Source organism: Bos grunniens, chromosome 19, assembly GCF_055505025.1.
Source record: "Bos grunniens cultivar Pamir isolate PY7600 chromosome 19, Bosgru_T2T1.0, whole genome shotgun sequence".
NCBI classification, from domain to species: Eukaryota; Metazoa; Chordata; class Mammalia; order Artiodactyla; family Bovidae; genus Bos; species Bos grunniens.
In genome coordinates, this window is record NC_141183.1 from 41,408,514 (window position 1) to 41,428,426 (window position 19,913).

The 19,913-nt window shown below is 43.0% G+C and overlaps 1 protein-coding gene across 4 annotated transcripts; it reads right to left on the reverse strand.

The window, feature by feature from the left end:
* Window positions 1-472: 472 nt before the first annotated feature.
* Window positions 473-19,836, reverse strand: GLOD4 (glyoxalase domain containing 4). 4 transcript variants are annotated; one of them, XM_086359850.1, is made up of 10 exons: window positions 19,724-19,836; window positions 17,025-17,136; window positions 16,457-16,506; window positions 15,791-15,911; window positions 11,697-11,841; window positions 8,797-8,933; window positions 7,783-7,869; window positions 7,396-7,509; window positions 7,220-7,306; window positions 473-823 (listed from the first exon to the last, which is right to left on the reverse strand). In XM_086359850.1, the coding sequence occupies exons 4-10, from the start codon at window positions 15,881-15,883 to the stop codon at window positions 758-760; spliced, it is 729 nt and encodes a 242-aa protein (XP_086215976.1). In that variant the 5' UTR covers window positions 15,884-15,911; window positions 16,457-16,506; window positions 17,025-17,136; window positions 19,724-19,836; the 3' UTR covers window positions 473-757. The 4 variants fall into 4 exon arrangements, with proteins under 4 accessions (XP_086215976.1, XP_086215974.1, XP_086215978.1 ...); XM_086359852.1 differs by lacking the exon at window positions 473-823 and adding an exon at window positions 4,024-4,450; XM_086359848.1 differs by lacking the exon at window positions 17,025-17,136.
* Between the last annotated feature and the right edge of the window lie 77 nt (window positions 19,837-19,913).

Sequence of the window (19,913 nt, forward strand, 5' to 3'; positions counted from 1 at the left end):
TGTTCTGCAGAATCAAAAAGAAAACAAGAAAATATTTTAAAAGTTTTTCATACTGAAGAAATCATCTAATCCATCTCTAAGAAATCTAACATGGTCTCTTAAGAGGATTAAAAGCAAAAAGATATACATATATATAGAGAGAGAGAAAGAGAGAAACTAACACAGAGCCAGGCATGTAGCAACATTACACATTACATCCTTCTGTTTTTTTCTGACTAAAAAATTTAAAGCAAGGAATATCGGAATGTTAACCAAATGTTTTGGTTCAAGGCACGAAATTTCTTTACAAGTTTTTCTATGTCAAGGCCTGCCAGAGTAAGACATTAGAAAAGCATACTGTCTCCAGGTCCTGGAAGGACTCCTGCTATAAGTAACTGATTTGGATTTATCTGGATTTGGTTGTTCTCATTAAACCTACATGCTTATCAAAATTCCCTCAACCCTCCATCAAAGGTCATATTCCACACAGCTGTCCCAGCCTGGAGAAGAATTTATTACTGATCTAATAGAGTTACATGCAGACTGTACCTGTGCAGTGACAGCACAGATGACAGCAAGAGTTCTTTAAATGAACTGATGATGATAGGATTTTCTAAAATATATCAGAGCTTTTAGAGATTAAAATACACGCATCGTCACCACCCCAGCCTCTCTGCCTGTACAGGAACCAGCAAGCTGTGAGAGCATCATCACACGAGGCAGGCCTCACGGGTGCCGGCCAAAAATCACCGACGCTTGCTGCATGTGATGTCTGCGGTTAACCTGTCGCCTTTGGTTTCTTTTGTGCCGCAAACCATTCATCACTTTTATCTCCTGCAATTGCCTGTAGAAACGAAATTGGAATTACTTAAGTCTCAATCCAGAAAATAAAACTTAACGATCTACTTCGTACCTCACTGCCCACAATCAAGAAATTAATAATTACAAGATGTTCACTCAGTAGAGTCTTGTGTTTACTTTGACAGAGGTTGCTGTTGGGTATCGAGCAATTGCTTGTCAGTTCTCACTTTGCAGAGTAAAGGGCAGAGCCTGCAGCCAGGAAGTGTGGCTGACGGCTGGCTGGAGAGCAAGGCCGAGCACACCAGGCTGTGGGCTCTTTGGAACAGAAAGTGCTGGCACTCTTAGCATCTCGGTAGGCTCCCAAGAAATCTTTATTTTTATTTGACTGTGCCACATAGCACATAGGATCTTAGTTCCCCCACTGCACATCGAACTCACGCTTCCCTGCAGCGGAAGCACGGAGTCTTCAGCACTGGACTACCAGGGAAGCCCCCTCTCAAGAATCTTTAGTGATCAGGAGACTCAGCCTAATCATGAGACCAAATGTGAAAAGTTATTCTGACATTTTAGTCATGAGCTTGGAACTGATTCCTTTTCCCACACCTTCTTCCTATTTCACTGATGTTGGTACTATTTCATTTGGGGCCGCTTAACTAAAAAAAGCTTTGTTAAGAAACAGTATGCTTTGGTTCCACCAGAGTCCTTTTATTGTATTAGTCCATGGAGTTGAGGTCTTAGAAGGGGGCAGGGGAGTTGGCAGGAAGCAGGGTTTACAACAGAAGTCTCCTAAAATGCCGGGTCCAATATAACCAAGTGTAAGCTAATTAGCTGTTTGGAAGGGAAATACATTCAAGAACTGAATCACAGTTAGGCCTCTGTTTCCACGGGTTCTGTGTCTGCAGATATGGAGGGCTGACTATGGGACTTGAGCATCCTAGGATTCTGGTATTCCCGGTGGGTCCTGGAACCCATCCCTGTGGATACTAAGTGACAACTGTACCTTTAAAAATGCCAGTTTTCATTATGAGGCAGGTATTATGCTGGGTTCAGGTGTGGCAGCAGAGATCAAGTCTGACGCTTTGAGGAGCACATGAAATAGTTGAGGGTTCAGGTATGGAAACAGCTCTTTTGCAGGTAGATGTGTGTGCGTGTGTGTCCTGGTGTATAACAGGACCACAAAACCGTGATATCAGACCAGGGGAAACGAGTAACTAGCTGGCTGGAGAACTAGTGTAAAATCATTCATCTACTTCAGGAAGTCAAAAGATGTTGTCTGCAACTGAACATGAAGAAACAGTGAAGCTGAGAGTGGCTGCCATGGGCAGTGGGACTCAGAGATGGCATCACTGCATTTATATAGAATCTTAGTACTATCTGATTTTTCATTTCAATGAAAATACACACTCAGTCGCTAAGTCATGTCTGACTCTTTGCAACCCCATGGACTTCAGTCCACCAGGCTCCTCTGCTCATGGGATTCTCCAGGCAAGAATACTGGAGTGGGTTGCCATGTCCTCTTCCAGGGGATCTTCCCAACTCAGGGATTGAACCTGCATCTCCTACATTGGCAGGCAGATTCTTTACCACTGAGCCACCTGGGAAGCCCTTGATGAAAATAAAAGGTCTTATTTGTTTTGTGTGTTTCTGATTTTTAAACGCATTTTAAAAATACATTGGTGAATTTAAAAATCAAAACTATGCCAAAAAAGACCAAAACCTCCCCATATCCCAAAGACACAGATGTTTCTGTCTTCTAGGAGCCACTGAAAGTAGGGAAAAACAACAAACTGGTGTGAAAAACCCAAGAAAGCTTCTGAGTTTTGCAGGATGAGCGGAGTAAGTGGGGAGGGGAGAACGGAAAGCAGCCCTTGGGCGGAGGCTGGAGATCTACCTTGGTTAATATAAGTGGTTCAGTGGGACTGAAAGGAGGTGAGCGGGGGGGAGGCAGCACACACGGTGGCCCGGAGCATCACGTGCTCTGTCAGAGCTCTGAGCTTATCTTGGAGGCAACAAAGGGCCATCAGAAGATTTAACAGTTTTTTTTTTTTTAACTTATTGGATTTATACTTTAGAAAGCCTACTGCTGGCATCAGAGATTAACTAGAAGCTGGGAGGAGGTTTGTGCAGTATTTGGAGGTGAAAATGAGAGCCTTTTCAAAAGAGAAGTAGACAGAGGATTTCCCAGGGAGAACTCTCAGCTCTTGGTGACTTGTTGCTAAGAGAATGTAGTGGTGAGGAACAACAGTATTCAGAAATGGCTCTGTGTGTAAATCTAAAAGTACTGTAAAAGAAAAAGCATATTAGGGACTTCCCTGGTGGACCAGTGGTTAAGAATCTGCCTTGCAATGCAGGGGACACAGGTTCAATCCCTGGCCAGGGAGCCAAGATCCCACATGCCCGGGGGCAACTAAGCCTGTGCACCGCAACTCCTGAAGCCCACACACCACCAATTAGAGTCCATGCACCGCACGACACAGCCAAACAAAGAAATGCTTTAAAAAAAGCGTATTAAATGTTAAAAGAAAAACTGGCTTTGAGGATTCTAGCTTAAACAACTGTGATAATAGATATACAGTAACTACCAGGGAAGGAAGCAGAGTACAAAAGAGGAAAAAAGAACTGCCTTTGAAACCGGAAAGACCTCTCTTTGGGCCCCTGCCCTGCTAACTTGTGGAATGTATAATATTGAGTGACTTATTCTTTTGAAACTCAGTTTCCTTATCTCAAAGGGGAATGCTATCCACCTTGCAAATTATGGTAAGAGTTACAGAATATAGGTAAGGCACTTAAGAACAGGTCAATATAGGAGATGCTTAATAAATAGTAACTTTTGTTTTTCTATAATATTAACGAAGAATGGATCTGAAGTAAGACAAAGTAAGTTACAGGCATGTGGAGTTGTACTGTTCATGGTTTGTCCAGGTTAGAGGTTCTTTGGCTGTAACACTAGTGTGGCCCAAAAAGCACGAGGCATGAAAGGAAGAGTTGATAAACTGGATGGAAAGAAATGTCTTCTCTTCAAAAGACTCTATAAGAAAATAAACAGGCAAACCACTGAATGGGAAAAGTGCTCATCTTTACAGATTACCTAACAAATGACTCGTATCCAGAAGTCCAACCCATCGATAAGAAAGAGTCAAATTTTTTTAAAATGTGGATTTAAATGGACCTTGAAAAATATGCAAATATTCAAATGAGAAAAAGGACATTCTAGGATAATAAAATAATGTAAGCAAAGACACACAGAGTGAAAATAAATTCATATTTAGAGGTTAGAGAATGGCTAAAATGTAAAATACATCATTGGTGTGTCTACTGGCTGGTTTTTCATGAAACTCAATGGATCAGGTAAGTTATTCATATTGATATAGTCCAATCATATTAAAACCAATTAAAAAATACACAGAGCAGTAAAGAAACAAACAAAATACATGGGACAAATTAATATATAAAACCATTTTTAGATGGCCAGGGAAAATTTAATAACTGGATTTTAGGTGACATTAAGGATATATTGTTGATTTTTTTTGGCCATGCCATGTGGCATGGGGGATCTTAGTTCCTGGACCAAGGATCAAACCCATGTACCTTGTATCAGAAGCATGGAGTCTTAACCACTGGACCACCAGGTAAGTCCCACATTGTTGATTTTTGAAGTGTGATGATGTCGCTGTGGTATACAAGAAAATTCCTTAACTTAAAATGTGTAAAACACATAAGTATTTATGGTTGAAATGACATGGCATCTGAAATTTGCCTTAAAATTCTCCAACAAACATCTCCACTGCCAAAAAAAGTGGGGTGGAAAGGAATGATGAAAAATTATGGCAGAGTTGATGGGTGATAATCACATAGGGATTTGTTGTTCTCTTTTGTGTATATTTGGAATTTTTAATCATAGCATCACCAACTCAATGGACAAAAATCTGAGCAAATTCCAGGAGATAGTGGAGGACAGAGGAGCTTGGAGTGCCACAGTCCACACGGTCTCAAACAGTCGGACACAACTTAGTGACTGAACAATAATTAAAAATAAAATTATGGCAAGAAATAGACAAAAAGAGAACACACAAATGCTGGTGAGGATTTAGAACAGCTGGAACTCTTCTATACATACACGACCGATAGTTTAAAATATTCAGTCACTTTGGACAACTGGCAGCTTCTTAGAAAGTAAAAGCAATTCTCCTCCCCTCACATTTACGCAAGAGAAATGAAACATAAGTCCATCAAAAGAGTCACATGAGACTGTTCATAGCAGTCTTCCTTATAATAGATAAAAATCTGGAAAAAAATTCCAATGTCCACCACTGAAGAATGGATAAGCAGATTACTACATCCACAAAACTCAGCAAAAGGAAAAAAAGAGAACTCTGGAATGTGCAATTACATGGAGGAATCTCAAAAATGTTATTGAAAGAAGCCATTCCATTTATATGAAGTCTAAGGATAGACAAAGCCAGTATGACAGAAATCAGAACAGTAGTTGCTGCTGGGAGGAGGAATTGGAAGCTAAAAACGGACATAAGAGAACTTTCTATAATGATGAAAATGCTCTATATTTTGAGTAGTGAATATGAGTTTATGAAAGTATCAAAATTTATCAACATAAACACCAAATTTCTGTACACTTAAGTTCAATGTATTCTTTACCTTAGTAACAACAATCAAAAACGCCCGTTTAGAGCTTAGAGGGGAGTGGGAACTAGAAATTAAGAAGACTAGAACAGATGATGGCTGAAGCTCAGAGCAGAGATAACCAGAGGAGCAGGTAACTTCTCAGAGAAAAGAAAGAATGTACGAGGAGAGTAAAAGACAGCCAGAGTGGGACCGTGGGCAACATCACTTCAGGACCAGTCACAGAAAAAGGTGCCTGTGGCTGAGGGGAGCCGTCAGACAGACAGGAAGATGGCAGAGTCTCCAACATCAAGGGAGAAGAGAGATGAGGAAGTCGGTCAGTGATGAAACAGCAAGAACAGTCTAGCCAGTCTGGCAACTGAGAGGCCGGAGATTCTGTTTTTCCTTCGTGGTAACGTTTAGAAACACTAAAGCTTCTGTACGTTTCTGGCTTTGACAAACCTCAACTGAGTGTCCGTTATTATGTCAGGAGTTTGCCAAGCACTATAAACCACACAATCCTGGGAGGCGGATAACCTTATTTCCTCGCATTTCTGTATAAGAAAACTGCAGTTTAGAGACTTGAAGTAAATTTCTTAAGGTCAGTCACATAGATACTAAGTGAAACCAGGACTGGTGGATTCATTCCTTTCAGCAGCAGCAACGCATTCACCGAGCACCGCCTACCTACGAGGTTATGAGCGGGAAGCTGGGGAACGACACTACACAATGGCTTCGAAGGCTGCTAGATCATGTCTGATGAGGATGGAAAGCAGTCACTGGATTTGGCAAGAGGGAGGTCACTGATGATGTCAACGCGAGCGTTTCACTGTGTGATAGGAGCCAGTGCGAGACAGAGTGAAATGTGAATGGAAGGCAAGAAGTAGAAATGGTACCAAAGAAATTAACACAACATTATGAATCAACTATACTTCAATAAAAAAAAAAAAAAACAACAAACCAACTATGAGATAATAGCATTCATGGCCAAAGAAATCTGTGACTGTCTCCTCCATTTTGCAGGCAGGAAATCTGGGTTCAGAGATGCTGGGAATCTGTGCTGAGATCCCCAGGCCACACAGCTTCATCTGGAGTGGCAGCCCTCACTCCCCTCCTCAGGAGCCTTGTCACTATGAGGCACAATCTGATGTACTTCTTCTGTTTTCCTTCTCATATTCTGAAAGCAAAATACCCGCTCTGCCTCAGAAAACAACTCCAATGAAGTTTCTTCTGCTGTCCCTCACCCCGCCCTTCTCACCACCTGCAAACAACTAGCTTCTGTATTTCTTTCATTAAAAAGGGATGACTTACTCCATCAATCACTATCCTGACAAAATTAGACAGTAAACACACACACACACACACACACACAAAGAAGTAGAAATGGCGTGCAGGGAGATTTTTAGAAGGAACCTGGAGAATGGATATGGGGTGAATAAAGAGTTTTTCAAGATATTGGAGATCGTTTGTGCGCTGGTGAGAATAATTCGCCAGGAAGGAAGAGGACGATGCTGTAGAATGGAGAAGATATGACCAAGGGGCTAAGACAGTGAGAATGGATGGCGGTCGGGCACTTCCGGTCTCTGAGCAGAACAGTGATGTATTTAGCAGCAGTGGTTTCCTCAAGGCAGCCCGAAGGGAGGGAAGGCGCAGATGCTGCACCGCGCCAAGAGTCACATAGGTGGTCATGAAGTTGACACAAGTCTCTGGCTCAAGTCACCCCAACAGCAAAATGACAGAGTTCTGAAAGTAAGAACTGCCCTTCTCCATACACATTATCCCCTTTGGCCAAAGGGGACAGGAATTTAGAAATGAGACTCACGTCATCCAATAATTTGTTTCCCTCTGGATCCACCTTTGAGAGTTCTCGAAATGCTTCATCCCCCACAAAGCAAATTTCATGTCCATCCTACACCAAGACAGAAAAGAAATTTGGCAGAGAGACACCTCAGAAGAAAACCCTGGGGGCAGCCTGTCCCCTTCCTGGGTGATACTTACAGGGTCGGCCAAAATGATCACTTGCACGGTCGCCTTCCCTGGAGTGTCCAGACTCACCAGGGGAGTCAGAATCTTCTGGTTCTCCCTTTTCATCAAGTCTTCTAAGTCTGACAACTTGAGGAAAACAAAAAGGCACAGTGAGCAAGGGGTGCCACACCATGCTGGGGCCGTGGTCCCCGGCAGCCCTGGAGGACTCTCAGGTCAACCAGAGAGAACCCTAGCACCACCTGTTTGATTTCTATTATCTCAGCTGCTCTAGAGACAACTGCTGAACTTCATACCAAAGCCACAACGAGCATGAACCTGGAGCAGGGTGGGCCAGGGTTCCTAGCTCTTGGAAGTCACGAGTCACAGAGTTTCAACAGAAGACCTGGTACCAAACATTACCTCTTTCTGAGGGCAAGAAAAGGCAATGCGTCCAAAACCTGTTGCATGATCAACTTTCCCCGGGATGGCCCGCAGCTCCAGCTTACACTGAAAAGACATGAGAAAGTGGGTTTATTTTTCAGAACAGGTCTCGTGATTAAAAAAAACCAGACAATTCAAACCAGGATAAAGAAATAAAGTAAATTCTAAGTCTCCCTCCTACTGTCACTCCACTGGCAACCAATCAGCAGTTTCCTGTGTATCCTTCTAGATACACAGCACAGGCATATATCCTTTATTATTTTTTTTCATACAAATGGTAACATAATTTATATATTATTCTTTCCTTTGTTTTTCTCTAATTAACGTTGCCATCTCAGCACATAAAGACCCATTTTTTGATGGCTGCTTTAGTAGTCCATTCTATGCATGAACCATAAATCACTCAACTACTGAATCCTTGGAGCATTTAGGCTATTTCTTTCTTTCTTTTTTTTTTTTTTCTCCACACCGGGCCACTTGCAGGCTTTAGTTCCCCTACCAGAAACTGAACCCAGGCCCTCAGCAGTGAAAGCGTGGAGTCCTAACTAGTGGACCACCAGGGATTCCCTAGGTTATATCTTGCTGTTACAAATAACGCCACAGAGATAAACTTGTACACACTCCTTTGTGCACATGTAGGATGAGTACGTCTATGAAATAAATTCTTAGTAGACTTGCTGGGTCAAAGTACAAGGACTATATCATGCTCAAATGTTACTTTTTTTTTTAAAAAAAGAGGAAAATAGATGATCATCACTGCATTAAGTCTTGCCTACATCTCCTCTGACTAAACAAATCCACTCCTGAAAGGATATATCTCCAAATATAAATAAAGGTAACATCTGGGTGGTGAGTTTCCTGGCAGTTTTTATTTTCTCCTTTCTGTTCTAAATACTGAATTACTATGAAGAAACTATGTGAATAACCTTCATGTCAACCTCATTTATAAGTCAAACCTAAAGTAACAGATTATTTCTTTCTAAGATCGTTCACCTGGTTATCAGCATAGCCCAGCAAAGCCCTCTGTTTCTTCTCATCTTCTTCATAAATTTTCATTCCCAGTAGATTAGACCAGTAGTTCAAGGACTTCTGAAGGTCAGACACTGCTAGAGTTACTTTTAATACAGGATCTGTAAGGTAACAAAACAGCAGAAATGGACAGGGCAGTGCAAAGGAATGGAACCGGCTCAGGTACATTTAAGAATTTAGTTTATGATAAGAAAGGGATTTTAGGTCAGTATGAAAGGGCACTGTTAAATAAACGGCATTAAGATAACTGGCTTCTTACGGTGGAAAGAAGTGACACCTTTAAACTAGACAGCAAAACACATTCCTGATGGGTTACAGGGTTAAGTTGAAAGAATGAAACCATGAAAATACTCGAAATAGGTGATTATTTAAACAATTTTGGGATAGAGAAAGATCTTTTTTTAATCTGACATCAAAGATAGAAAGATCATGAAGAAGAAAATGTGCTAGGTTAATCATACAAAATGGAAAACTTGTACACAACAACCAAAACAAGAATTACAATCAAAATTAAAGACTAAACTACAAAGTAGGAAACATCTTTTTTAACAACAAAAATGAGCAAGAAGTCCTTAATATTTAAGTCACCTTTCAACATTAATAGGAAAAAGATGCCCATCCTAGAAAAATAAGCAAAAGGAGGAACATGCAAAAGCACATTTAACCTCACAAAGTTAGAATTCAAATAAAACATTTTGTTATCTAATTGGCAAATGATTTAAAAAAGTTTACAGAGTTAACTATTACAGTGCAATGGGAAAAACCATAATGGCAGAGTGTAAATTAGTAATATTTCTGGGCAACAATTTTGACAGAATGTGTCTAAAATATGTCCCCTGCTTTTGAAAGAACAATCCCATTTTCAGCAATTAAGGAAATAATTGTGGATGTGTGAAGGGCTTTCACCAAAGACACTCATCACAGAGTTGCTCATGACAACGAGACACCAGGGACAAAGTGAATTTCTAACAACAGACAACTGTTTCTCTTCCTATGATGTCACACAGTAGAATCCCGTATGTATCCGATTATGTAATTAGTTCTTTGGATCAAAAAGTTGGAAGGATATACTCTAAAATGTTAACAGTGGTTATCTGTTTTCTTCTTTCTGCCTGTATGTCTAGGGAGAAAAAAAAATCTGTATTTTTGTAAAAAAGAATAACAGTTATATTAAAACGCTTAATATTACTGGAAACTTCTATCTTGTAAAGTGACTTTTGGAAGAGCTGTTCCAAGCCTACATCTGACTGTGGTAAACTCAGTGTAGTTTTCTTCCATTTTCACTGCCTTAGCCTGTGTGCTAGACTAGCAATACCATGACTAAAGCAAGGTGTCTGTCACAGGAACCTCTCCCTGGCAGATTTAAGTGTTCCCCATTCATTGAGAAATCAACAAATCCCAACTGACTCACACCCTGAAGGGATGCAGGGACAGGAATAGTTGCAGTGGGAGTGACTACACAAGAGTGATTCATTCCAAGGATGGACACTACCCAGACTGAGAGACCTGACTATACTACCAACCAGAGATTAAGGCTCCCACGGTGTTATCACCGCAAAGAACGAAAACATCTCAGGCCTCTGGGGCCCACCATTATTTTACACACTGAAGTATCATGAAGACTATGGAAAAAGTGTACTGCGAAATTCATGGCAGGAGTTAGATATCAAAGTTAGTATTTCAAGCACCAATCACCTATCAATAAAAATAGTCATGGAAATCCCTTACATCACCTGGGAAGTTCCAAAATACCATCTCTCAGTAAGTCCCACAGCACCAGTCTAACCTCCCACACTGGAATCGTTGCCCTTTCTTCTTCTGAGCTCTGGATGAAAAGCATGTAACATTAGTCACAACCATCAGACTCAGTCTGAGGGGCATCTGGGACCTGAGGCAGACCAGCGTGGGGGAAGAGAAGGTCTCCACTTTGGGGCTTGTGCTCATGGAGGGAATGGCTGGCACAAGTGCCCCTGCTATTCACCAGCTTTTTTTTCTTTTCCTTTTCTTGCTTTTGGTTCTTTCTGGCAAAGCAGGTAGCAGAATTTTCAGCAATACACGTATGATGCATGAGGATGCCTCTGAGGTACTTGAAATGTAGCGCAGTTTCTCTCCTGCTCACTGTGGGGGTCAGCGTGGTGGGCTCCTCACCTCACTCACCTGTACTCACTGAGAACCAGCACTGTAATCTGGAAAACTGTCCTCAGCCAGAGGAGACGACTAACTGGTCTAAGGATAAATCTGCTTCTCTTGCCTGCCTATGACTGGTTCAGGAGCAGGGTATGTGAGTCGACTCTGACCAGGAAGTTTGCTAGAAGATTCTAGGAAAGTTTTGCTGCGCTTTTAATGAAGAGCCACAGGAAGTCAGTTTCTCTTTCTCCTACCAGATGAGAGTGTGCGGGCGGGTAGCCCCAAATGCTACTGGCAGTCACCCTACCACCGTGAAGGGGAGAAGGGGACCCCTGAGGACAAGAGGGTAGAGAGATCAATCTGGGTTTTGGATGCTGTTGCTGAGCTGCTGGATCAACAAACCCTGAAGTCTCTCCGACCAAGACAACACCTGCTCTATGAACTAAGACATTTTTTTTAACCATTCAACCTAGAGGTAGGTTTTCTGATATTTGCAGCTGAAAGTATCCTACATCGACAAGTTACCAGTAGAACCGAACCAGTCCAGAACACTGATAGGGATGCGCTGAAGTTTTGACACGAGCATATAATTTCTTAGAGGACAAGTAACAACACTGGCTTGGGAAAGACAAGTCATGTCAACATGGAGACTCCACAGGAGACGGAAGTCAAGCTCCCTCTCTCCTTCCTCCAGATGCCTTTAGACAGAGGGCTTTTGTCAGTCCAGATATAATTACCTGACTGAGGTGGACTACAGTCCTGCAAATAGAACTTATATCCTCCAGGGGCTTTGGTTTCAAACACACCACCTCCCATTTCACCGAGCGGCCACTTCAGCTTCCTAGCGTTGCTGACAGCTTGCCTGGAAGCCACCGTGATACCCTAGGACAAATGACAGAAGATAATCATCCGAGAGCATAACCGCAACAGATCTCCTTTAGAAGGCAATGGGGTAAAACCCCGCTGCCTTTATGTCAAACACCTAAGACTTAAGCAGCATTCAAAACTTTCTGCTAATTTTGAAGTCAGTCTTGGACATTTTTCTCCCACAAAGATTCCAAACATTGTGGATGGTTGGCCAGAAATTCAAATGCCAGAGAAATTAGACCCATTGAATAACAAAAATCAGGCTTCCCTTGTGGCTCAGCTCGTAAAGAATCCACCTGCAATGTGGGAGACCTGGGTTCGATCCCTGGGTTGGGAAGATATTCTGGAGATGGGAAAGGCTACACACTCCAGCATCCTGGCCTGGAGAATTCCATGGACTGTGAATTCCATGGGGTCGCAAAGAGTAGTCAGACACGACTGAGCGACTTTCACTTTCACTAACAGAGAAAATTCCCCCTCATTTTCAAGATCTGGTCAGAGAAATCTTGATCTTATCCTTGGCTTGCCAGCTACCTAATTAAACTTTTTTGCTTTTTACTTTTAAAACCAAAAAATATAAACAACTATCAAGGCATCCTTTATTTAAGTGTAATCAAAATACCTAAGAATGTACACTATGCCTTCCAATATATCTCGCCTCATTTCTAGCTTGGATGGTAGATCAGCCTCTGCCTTCAGTCTTGTTAATCCATCAGCCACTCTGCGACTGGAGTAAACATTCTGAAACCCACCCTACTGTCTGCCCTCAAGACGGCAATCCCATGTTGTCATTCTTCCGCTTAAAACCCTTGATGGCTCTTCATTTTACCCTGGGATGGCTTACAATGGCCTAAAAGGGCCAAGACGATCTGACCCAGGTCATTTTTTATTTTTGGCTGTGTTGGGTCTTTGTTGCCATGAGAGTTTCTCTCTAGTGTGGGGAGCAGGGGTTCCTCTCTAGACGTGGTGTGAGGACTCCTCACTGCGGTGGCTTCTCTTGTTGCAAAGCACGGGCTCTGGGGTGGGCGGGTGTCAGCAGTTGCAGAACGTGGGTTTGGTAGTCGCAGCTCCCAGGCTCTAGGGTGCAAGCTCAACGTCTGTGGCACGCGGGTTTGGCTGCTCCAAGACATGTGGGATCTTCCTGGGCCGGGATCGAAACTGCATCTTCTGCACTGCCAGGTGGACGCCTTACCCCTGAGTCGCCAGGGCAGCCTCGCCCCTGACCCAGGTCATTTCTGAGCCCATCTCCTCCCCCTTTACCCCTCTCTACCGTCCTCTACGCATTTTCTCAAACATGCTGTTTGAGGGCTTTTGCACTGGCTGTTTTCTAGCTGAAATGCTCTTCCCTGAGACACTCACACAGCTAACTCCTATCCTCTTCAAGCCTTTGTTCAAATGTCACCTTCTCACGAAAAGCTACTCTCGACACCCTACTCGAAACTGGTCATTCGTACCTACCCCAAAGCTCCTTTTCTCTCTCCGTTCTTTGCCCATTGCAATGATCATATTTAAAACAATATTAGGTTATTTATTTATTCATTCATTCATTCAAATTTATTATTTATCGTCTGTCAGTCTGTGGGCCCCCTCTCCTTGGTTCATGGCACCAAGTTGGTTTTCCCCTTTTTTCTCTGCCTGATTTAAATTTGGAGCATAAATAGAAAGATAAGAAGAAACACAGAGATGCTCACATGCACTGAAGCACCAAATCCTACGACTGCTATCTCTGACCTCTCTCAAATCCATCTACTCTCCCTCCCACTGCTGTCACTGTATAACCTTTGGGCTGGCTGCCTTCCTTTCAGTCTCGCTCCCTGCCAACCCAACCTCCCTGCTCTAGCCAGGGGTTCTTGGATACTGCAAATTCTGTGTTATGCTCCTGCTTAAAAATGGCTCCACTCTGCTTTTAGAAGGACAACTAAGTGTCCTGATATGATGCGTCCCCAGGGTACTCCTCCAGCCTCAACTCTACCCTCTCTCTCCTCCACACACTAAGCTCCAGTCAGACTGCTCGACTCACAGTTCTCTGAGCGCCAGGCTCCCCCTCACCTCCAGGCCTGTGCACGTCTCCCTCACCTGGCTCGCATGTCTCCTCCAGGAAGCCTTCCCTGAACTCTCACCCATCAGAGAACAGGCTGGAGATTCCTCCTGTGTGTTTCCACATCCCCCTCTTCCTACTCCAATCTGAGACTTGTCACACTGTATTCCTGTTGTCTCTTTACTTGTTTCCCCCATCAGACAGGGAGCTCCTTAGGCCAGGAAACATGCTCCACTCTCTACTGTATCCCAGCATCTAACAAGGGATATGCCATAGAGCAAGTCACAAGAAATATGTTAGATGAATTAGTCAGTGGCACGGAGAGTGAGAAAAAGAAACAGAAATATATTAAGTCTGAGCCATCCTTTCCATTTACAAAACACTTTTGCAGATATCAGACCCTTGTACAAACTTCCATCTAGTTACCTTTATTTTAATGTGTCAATGAGTTAATGAATGAGTTAACAGGAATAATGAGAGCAAATGACCAAAATAACATGAGGTAGATTTCCTGGGCAGATCCTGAGTCAGAACGAATTACTCCACTCCAGCTGTGTATCTGGGCCCAGTGACACTGTATCTCGCAGTAACTGATTAGCAAGTGGTAGATACAGATAGGACAGACTAAAGGGACAAAGTAGGTGATTAAACAGTGAATCCCACTACGGGACTGTAAGGAGAAAAAAATATGGGAGACCCCTGTAAGCTAATGATTACTCAAGGAAGCAAGTGAGCTTAACCACAAAACCAGGCAGGACTTGCTTAGTAACAAAACCATGCAACTGAAGTGTGGGACATGCCCTCAAAGAATAAGACAATGGTGGCACGAGACCCACATCCTGACCAGCGCGCTCAGTCAGTTAATGATCCCTAGGACAAGATCTCTGCATACAAAAAAAAAAAAAACCAGTAATTTGTGGACCTAGCTTGACCATGTAGGGATAAGAAAACTGCCCTGCCCAACCTGGAGGAGGAGCTGATGATGGGAGCATGATGTCTACTCAAGAAACACAAAATTCTCTCCTTCTACACTTTTTCTTTGATTATAAAACTGTAGCCCACCAAGTTCTTGGGACATGGCATCTCTTGCCTGCCCACTTGTAAGCCTCACAAGCATCCTGTTCTAATAAATCGCTTATCTATCACTTTAGCTGGAGTTGAATTCTTTTCTGTGCTGAGTCATAAAAGACTATGGCACCAGAGCTCTTCAGAGCCCCCTGAACAACACCCAGTGGTTTCAATACTGTTACTATAATAGATGCACAATAACTTGAGGTCCTGAATGAATGAATACAGTGTATGCAATGCCATTTTTTTATCCTTAAAACCTTGTCAGATTTTTCTGTGGCTGGGATTGACTGTAATCGCCTGAACCAATCACAACTGTCCACTAGAGAGAAAACATTTCTCTGGATGGTGCTGGGAATCTGATGAACCAATGACTCTGGCCCCTCCACCTCTCACGGTTCAGCCATTCCCCAAGGGGAGGCCTGTCTCCTTCAAAGCTGTCTCTACATCTCAAACTTGATTTCTAAATGCTGGGAGAACACATTTCATCCTGAAGCCAGCTTGGAGACAAGATGCCCAAGCAGGTTTTTTGGTTTTGTTCTTTTTTATTTTTTTTAATATTCAATACATTTTTATTTATTATCATTATTTTTTAAATTGGAATATAACTGCTTCACCACATTGTGTTAAGCTTCTGCTGTGCAACATGAATCAGCTAACTGTATACCTAGATCCCCTCCTCGTGAGCCTCCCTCCCACACCCCACCCCAGTTTAGTTCTTTTTTAAATAGAAATCATGAAACTGATTACTAAACCATGCCCAAAGTCATCAATTCAGTTAGTCATCATTATCTACAGCTGTCTCAGTGACCTCTCAAACATAAAGCCAAAAACTGGCTAGAACAAAATGATATTTACCAGGAAGTCATTGCCAAGCTGGTAGCTGCCGATGCCGTAATTGTAAGTCAGCTCTGTGACAAAGTGATCATCCTCAGGTCCATACCCCACCATTGTTTTACTCCATTTCCCATCATAAGGCCTAGAAAAGTGAAAAGAAAAAAAAAAAAATCCAACCCAGTGATCACAGACAAAAATCTGCTTCAGGCCGCTCTCAGAGAGCTATTGGAACAAGAAGTGGGCAGTCCCCTCTGGCCCTCCAAGTACCTGTAAGGACGTGACGGCCCCGTCAACAGAGGCTCCCAGGACCACCCGTCTGGCACTTACTTGAGGGAAAGACTCATCTACCTTTCCTTGAAAGCAGGGAGCTGCATCCTGTAGGGACAGTTCTCCCACCTGACCTTAACTTATGTTTTGCATATTTGTCAACAAGCATGCAACTCCCATCAGGCCTTGGAATTTCAGGCCATGACTACTGAGTTCAACTAAGAGATACTCGATAAGACATTGCTTCATCCACAGAATACATTTCTTTGTGACCCTGAAGCTGCCTCCCTAATTTCTTATTTCTGTTTTTTATTGCCTCCTTAATTTCCGCTGCTGCCTTCTACCTGCTTTGAGAAACTGCTTTCTATTCTCCAGGGGTATTCAAACCTTAAGGAAATGTTAAGAAACAAAGTGTCATACCCATTACAGGCAGCTTTGCAGCCGTCCTGGAATTCCTCATGCCGAAGAATCTGGTAAGGGAATTAGAATAAATGGTAAAGTTTTCTTCATACTGCACACCACATATTTAGCACAAACTAAAATGTCAAAACACAGACATTATCATTTGCAGGCTTTTACATTTAAGATGAACAGAAGATGACGAGCTGGATATACTTCCCAGGCTAGAAAATGAGGTAAGGGAGCGTGGCTTGATGCTGGGCTTCCCTGGTGGCTCAGTGGTAAAGAATCCGCCCGCAGTGCAGAAGATACAGTTTTGATCCCTGGTGCAGAAAGATCCCACATGTTGCTGAGCAATTAAGCCCTTGGGCCCCACCTACTGAGCCTGTGCTCTAGAGCCCGGGAGCTGCAACTACCGAGGCCCGTGCTCTGCGACACGAGGAGCCATGGTGCCGCAGCTAAAGCAGTCCCCACTCGCTACAACCAGGGAAGAGCCCAGGCAGCAATGAAGACCCAGCACGGCCGGAAAAAAAGGAACAGCTTGATAGCAAGGGTCAGGCAGCCAAGCAAAGCTGTGAAATGTACTTACATCAGGAAGCGGTAATGTGCAGTTAAAAAAAAAGCGTGGCCTTCACTTAGTTGTGATAGGGACAGAGTAAAGGGACAAAGTAGTTGATTCAATAGTGAATCCCAGTAGGGGACTGTAGGTAGAAAAAATATGGGAGACCCTGTAAATGATTACTCAAGAAAGCAGGTTTGTGTAACCACAAAACCAGGCAGGCTTGCTCAGTAACAAAGCCATGCCACAGAAGCACAAGATATGCCCCCAACAATAAAACACTGGTGGCACAAGAGCCACATTCTGCCCAGTAAGCTCAGTAAGTTAAAGATCCCAAGGACTCGCTCTCTGCACACATAAGAAATAATAATTTGTGGACCTAGCTTGACCACCTAGAGACAAGAAACCCCCTTGCCCAACCTGGAGGAGGAGCTGATGATGGAAGCATGATGTCTACCCAAGAAACACAAAGTTCTCTCCCTCCCCAGTTTTCCTTTGATTATAAAACTGTAGCCCACTGAGTTCTTGGGGCATGGTATCCCTTCCCTGCCTGCTTGTAAACTTCACAAGCATCCTATTCTAATAAATTGCTTCTTATCTATCACTTTGCCTCTGGTTGAATTCTTCCTGCATAGAGACATAAAGGACTAGGGTACTGGGAGCTCACTGGAGCACCCCAAAATGACATCAAATGGTTTCAGTTGCATAACTCTGAGAACAACATATTAGGGTCTGAGTCTAATATCTTATGAAAATAGATAATTTATTAAAGCATTTGACACAGAGCCTACTACACAGTATGATCTCAATGTGTCAGTTTCCATTTTCCTTTTTGAGCCCTACAGCTACTGCTGCAGTTCAAGCTCTCATCACACCTCTCACAGACTACTGGAAATCATCCTTATTGATCTTTCCTTAAAGCCACCATAAAATTAAGCCCCTAAAGCACAGCTCTCATCACATCACTGCCCTGTTCCAAAATGTAAGATAGCTCCCCATTTACTATGACATAAAATCCAAATTCCTTAGCATATTATTCAAGATACTATAAGAAGCAGTTCCAAGCTATTTGTCCTGGTATCCCATCTCCTCAACTTCAACTAAGTAATCTAAGCTAAAGGCACGTAAATCTAGTTACGTTTCCCAAACATATCTTACTTGTGCATTAGCTGTTCAGATCTATAATCTAGGTCTGTGGAAATCCTATCTTTAGGGGTCAACTCAAGTACAAGGTCTCTATGAATTATTTCCTGAGGACCCAGGTCAGAGTTAAATCTCTCCTCTTGTACTTTTATAATAATGATAGCTAATACTTACATAATACAAACCACATGTCAAATACTACATATATAATAACACTTAATCTTTACAACCACCCTTTAATCAATGAGGAAACACTTTAAGGGAGAGTTTTGTGGTTTTCTATCACCACATTTTAACTTCCATTACCATCTGCAAAGTACAAATACAATTCCCACCAAACCAGGATCTTAACTGAGGACAGATAACAGGGTCATTTTCATCTTTGTCACCAAAGCCCAAAACAGAACCATGAAATAGGTGATATTCTTTAAATGATTGATGAATTTAGGTAATTCCCTTTGTACTCTGCAGTGTCTCTACATTAAGTCTTACTCTTGCACATTGTAAACAATGTTGCCTGCAATTCCATTTCAACAAGGATCAAACCATCAGCTAATGCAGTTGCTCACCAACAGCACACCCTGAGGGGAATTCAGGATGGAAAAATAACAAGAAGCATTCTCTGCTTTTGGATTCTGGTCCTAGACATTTAAGATACATTTCTAAGGAAAAATTTCAAGGTACTCAGAACCCATCTTGCCACGCACAGAAAAGCACTAAAACCATTAACTTGAGCTGCCTATTTCTGTGCTTAGTAGTAATCTTTTGATGTTCCTACATGGTTTTGGGTTCTTCCCCATCTTCAAGCAAAAATCTCATATACCTTCTAGCTCCTCCCTTGCCTCTTCAGATCAGTTCCTCAGAGCTATCGAGAGGCTGTCTTCCACACTAGAGTCCTTAGGAAGGTCCCCAAATAAAAATTAACTCAAAAATCTTAGGTTGTTAATTTTTCCTTCAGTTGACAACATCTAAAGTCCCTCCGTAGCAGGAGCCTTCCAACAGCTTCCACCTGTGCTTGCCACCCAGGTGATCTCTGCAGAATCACAGCTGGGGAGATGCCACTTCTAGGTGTTGGAAAGGAGAATGGATTCTGATTTCACACTTCTGAGACAAGCTGGATCGTTCACCTAGACAGAGTGAGTGATCCATTCAAACCAGCCCCAAGAAAAGTAGAGCTCTGAATTATGCTGGTATCTAAAACCAAAAGGCTCCAAATCAGAAGAGTCATTGTTTACTGGAAGAGTATTACGTAACCTTTTATTTACTGTCTTTCTCACAGACTGGAAACTTCGCAAAGACAGGAATAAACATTCGTTAAACAACTTAAACTGAAAGGACCTGTGTGCGCACACAGTCGGCAACTAGTAAGTGTGAGCCCCCTTTCAAAGTCCATCTAACCCAAGCCGCAATTCGTGATGCTTCCTGAACCTGAAAACCACAGAGATAATGGGAAGTCCTGGGGCTAAGGTCCGACACCCGAATTCGCAGTGAAATTCACATCGCACCCCTTTCTCCTCCCTCGGCCAGGTGGGGTTCAGTCACTCGCACCCCCCTCGAGCTCCAGCCCCTCTCCGCCCCGCCTGCACCTTCATCCCCAGGACATCGCGATAGAAACACGCCGTCTCGAAGCGGTTTCCCACTTTGAACACGAAGTGCAGAGCTCTGCGATTCGCCATGACCACCTACACTACCACCGGTCACGCGTACGGCGGCGCACAAACCACAGCTGACGCCGGCGCGTTAGTGACGTCACTGGCCGCCGCCGGCGCGCCTTCG

Bases quoted from the DNA above. Each gene is read 5' to 3' on its own strand.
- GLOD4 (XM_086359848.1), bottom strand. From the start codon at position 19,813: ATGGCGAATCGCAGAGCTCTGCACTTCGTGTTCAAAGTGGGAAACCGC. The intron at 15,912-16,456 runs GTATGACACTTT...TCACTTTTCTAG, and splicing joins TGCAAAGCTGCCTGTAATGG to GCCTTATGATGGGAAATGGA. The intron at 7,307-7,395 runs GTAAGTATCACC...GTCTTGGTGTAG, and splicing joins TGATCATTTTGGCCGACCCT to GATGGACATGAAATTTGCTT.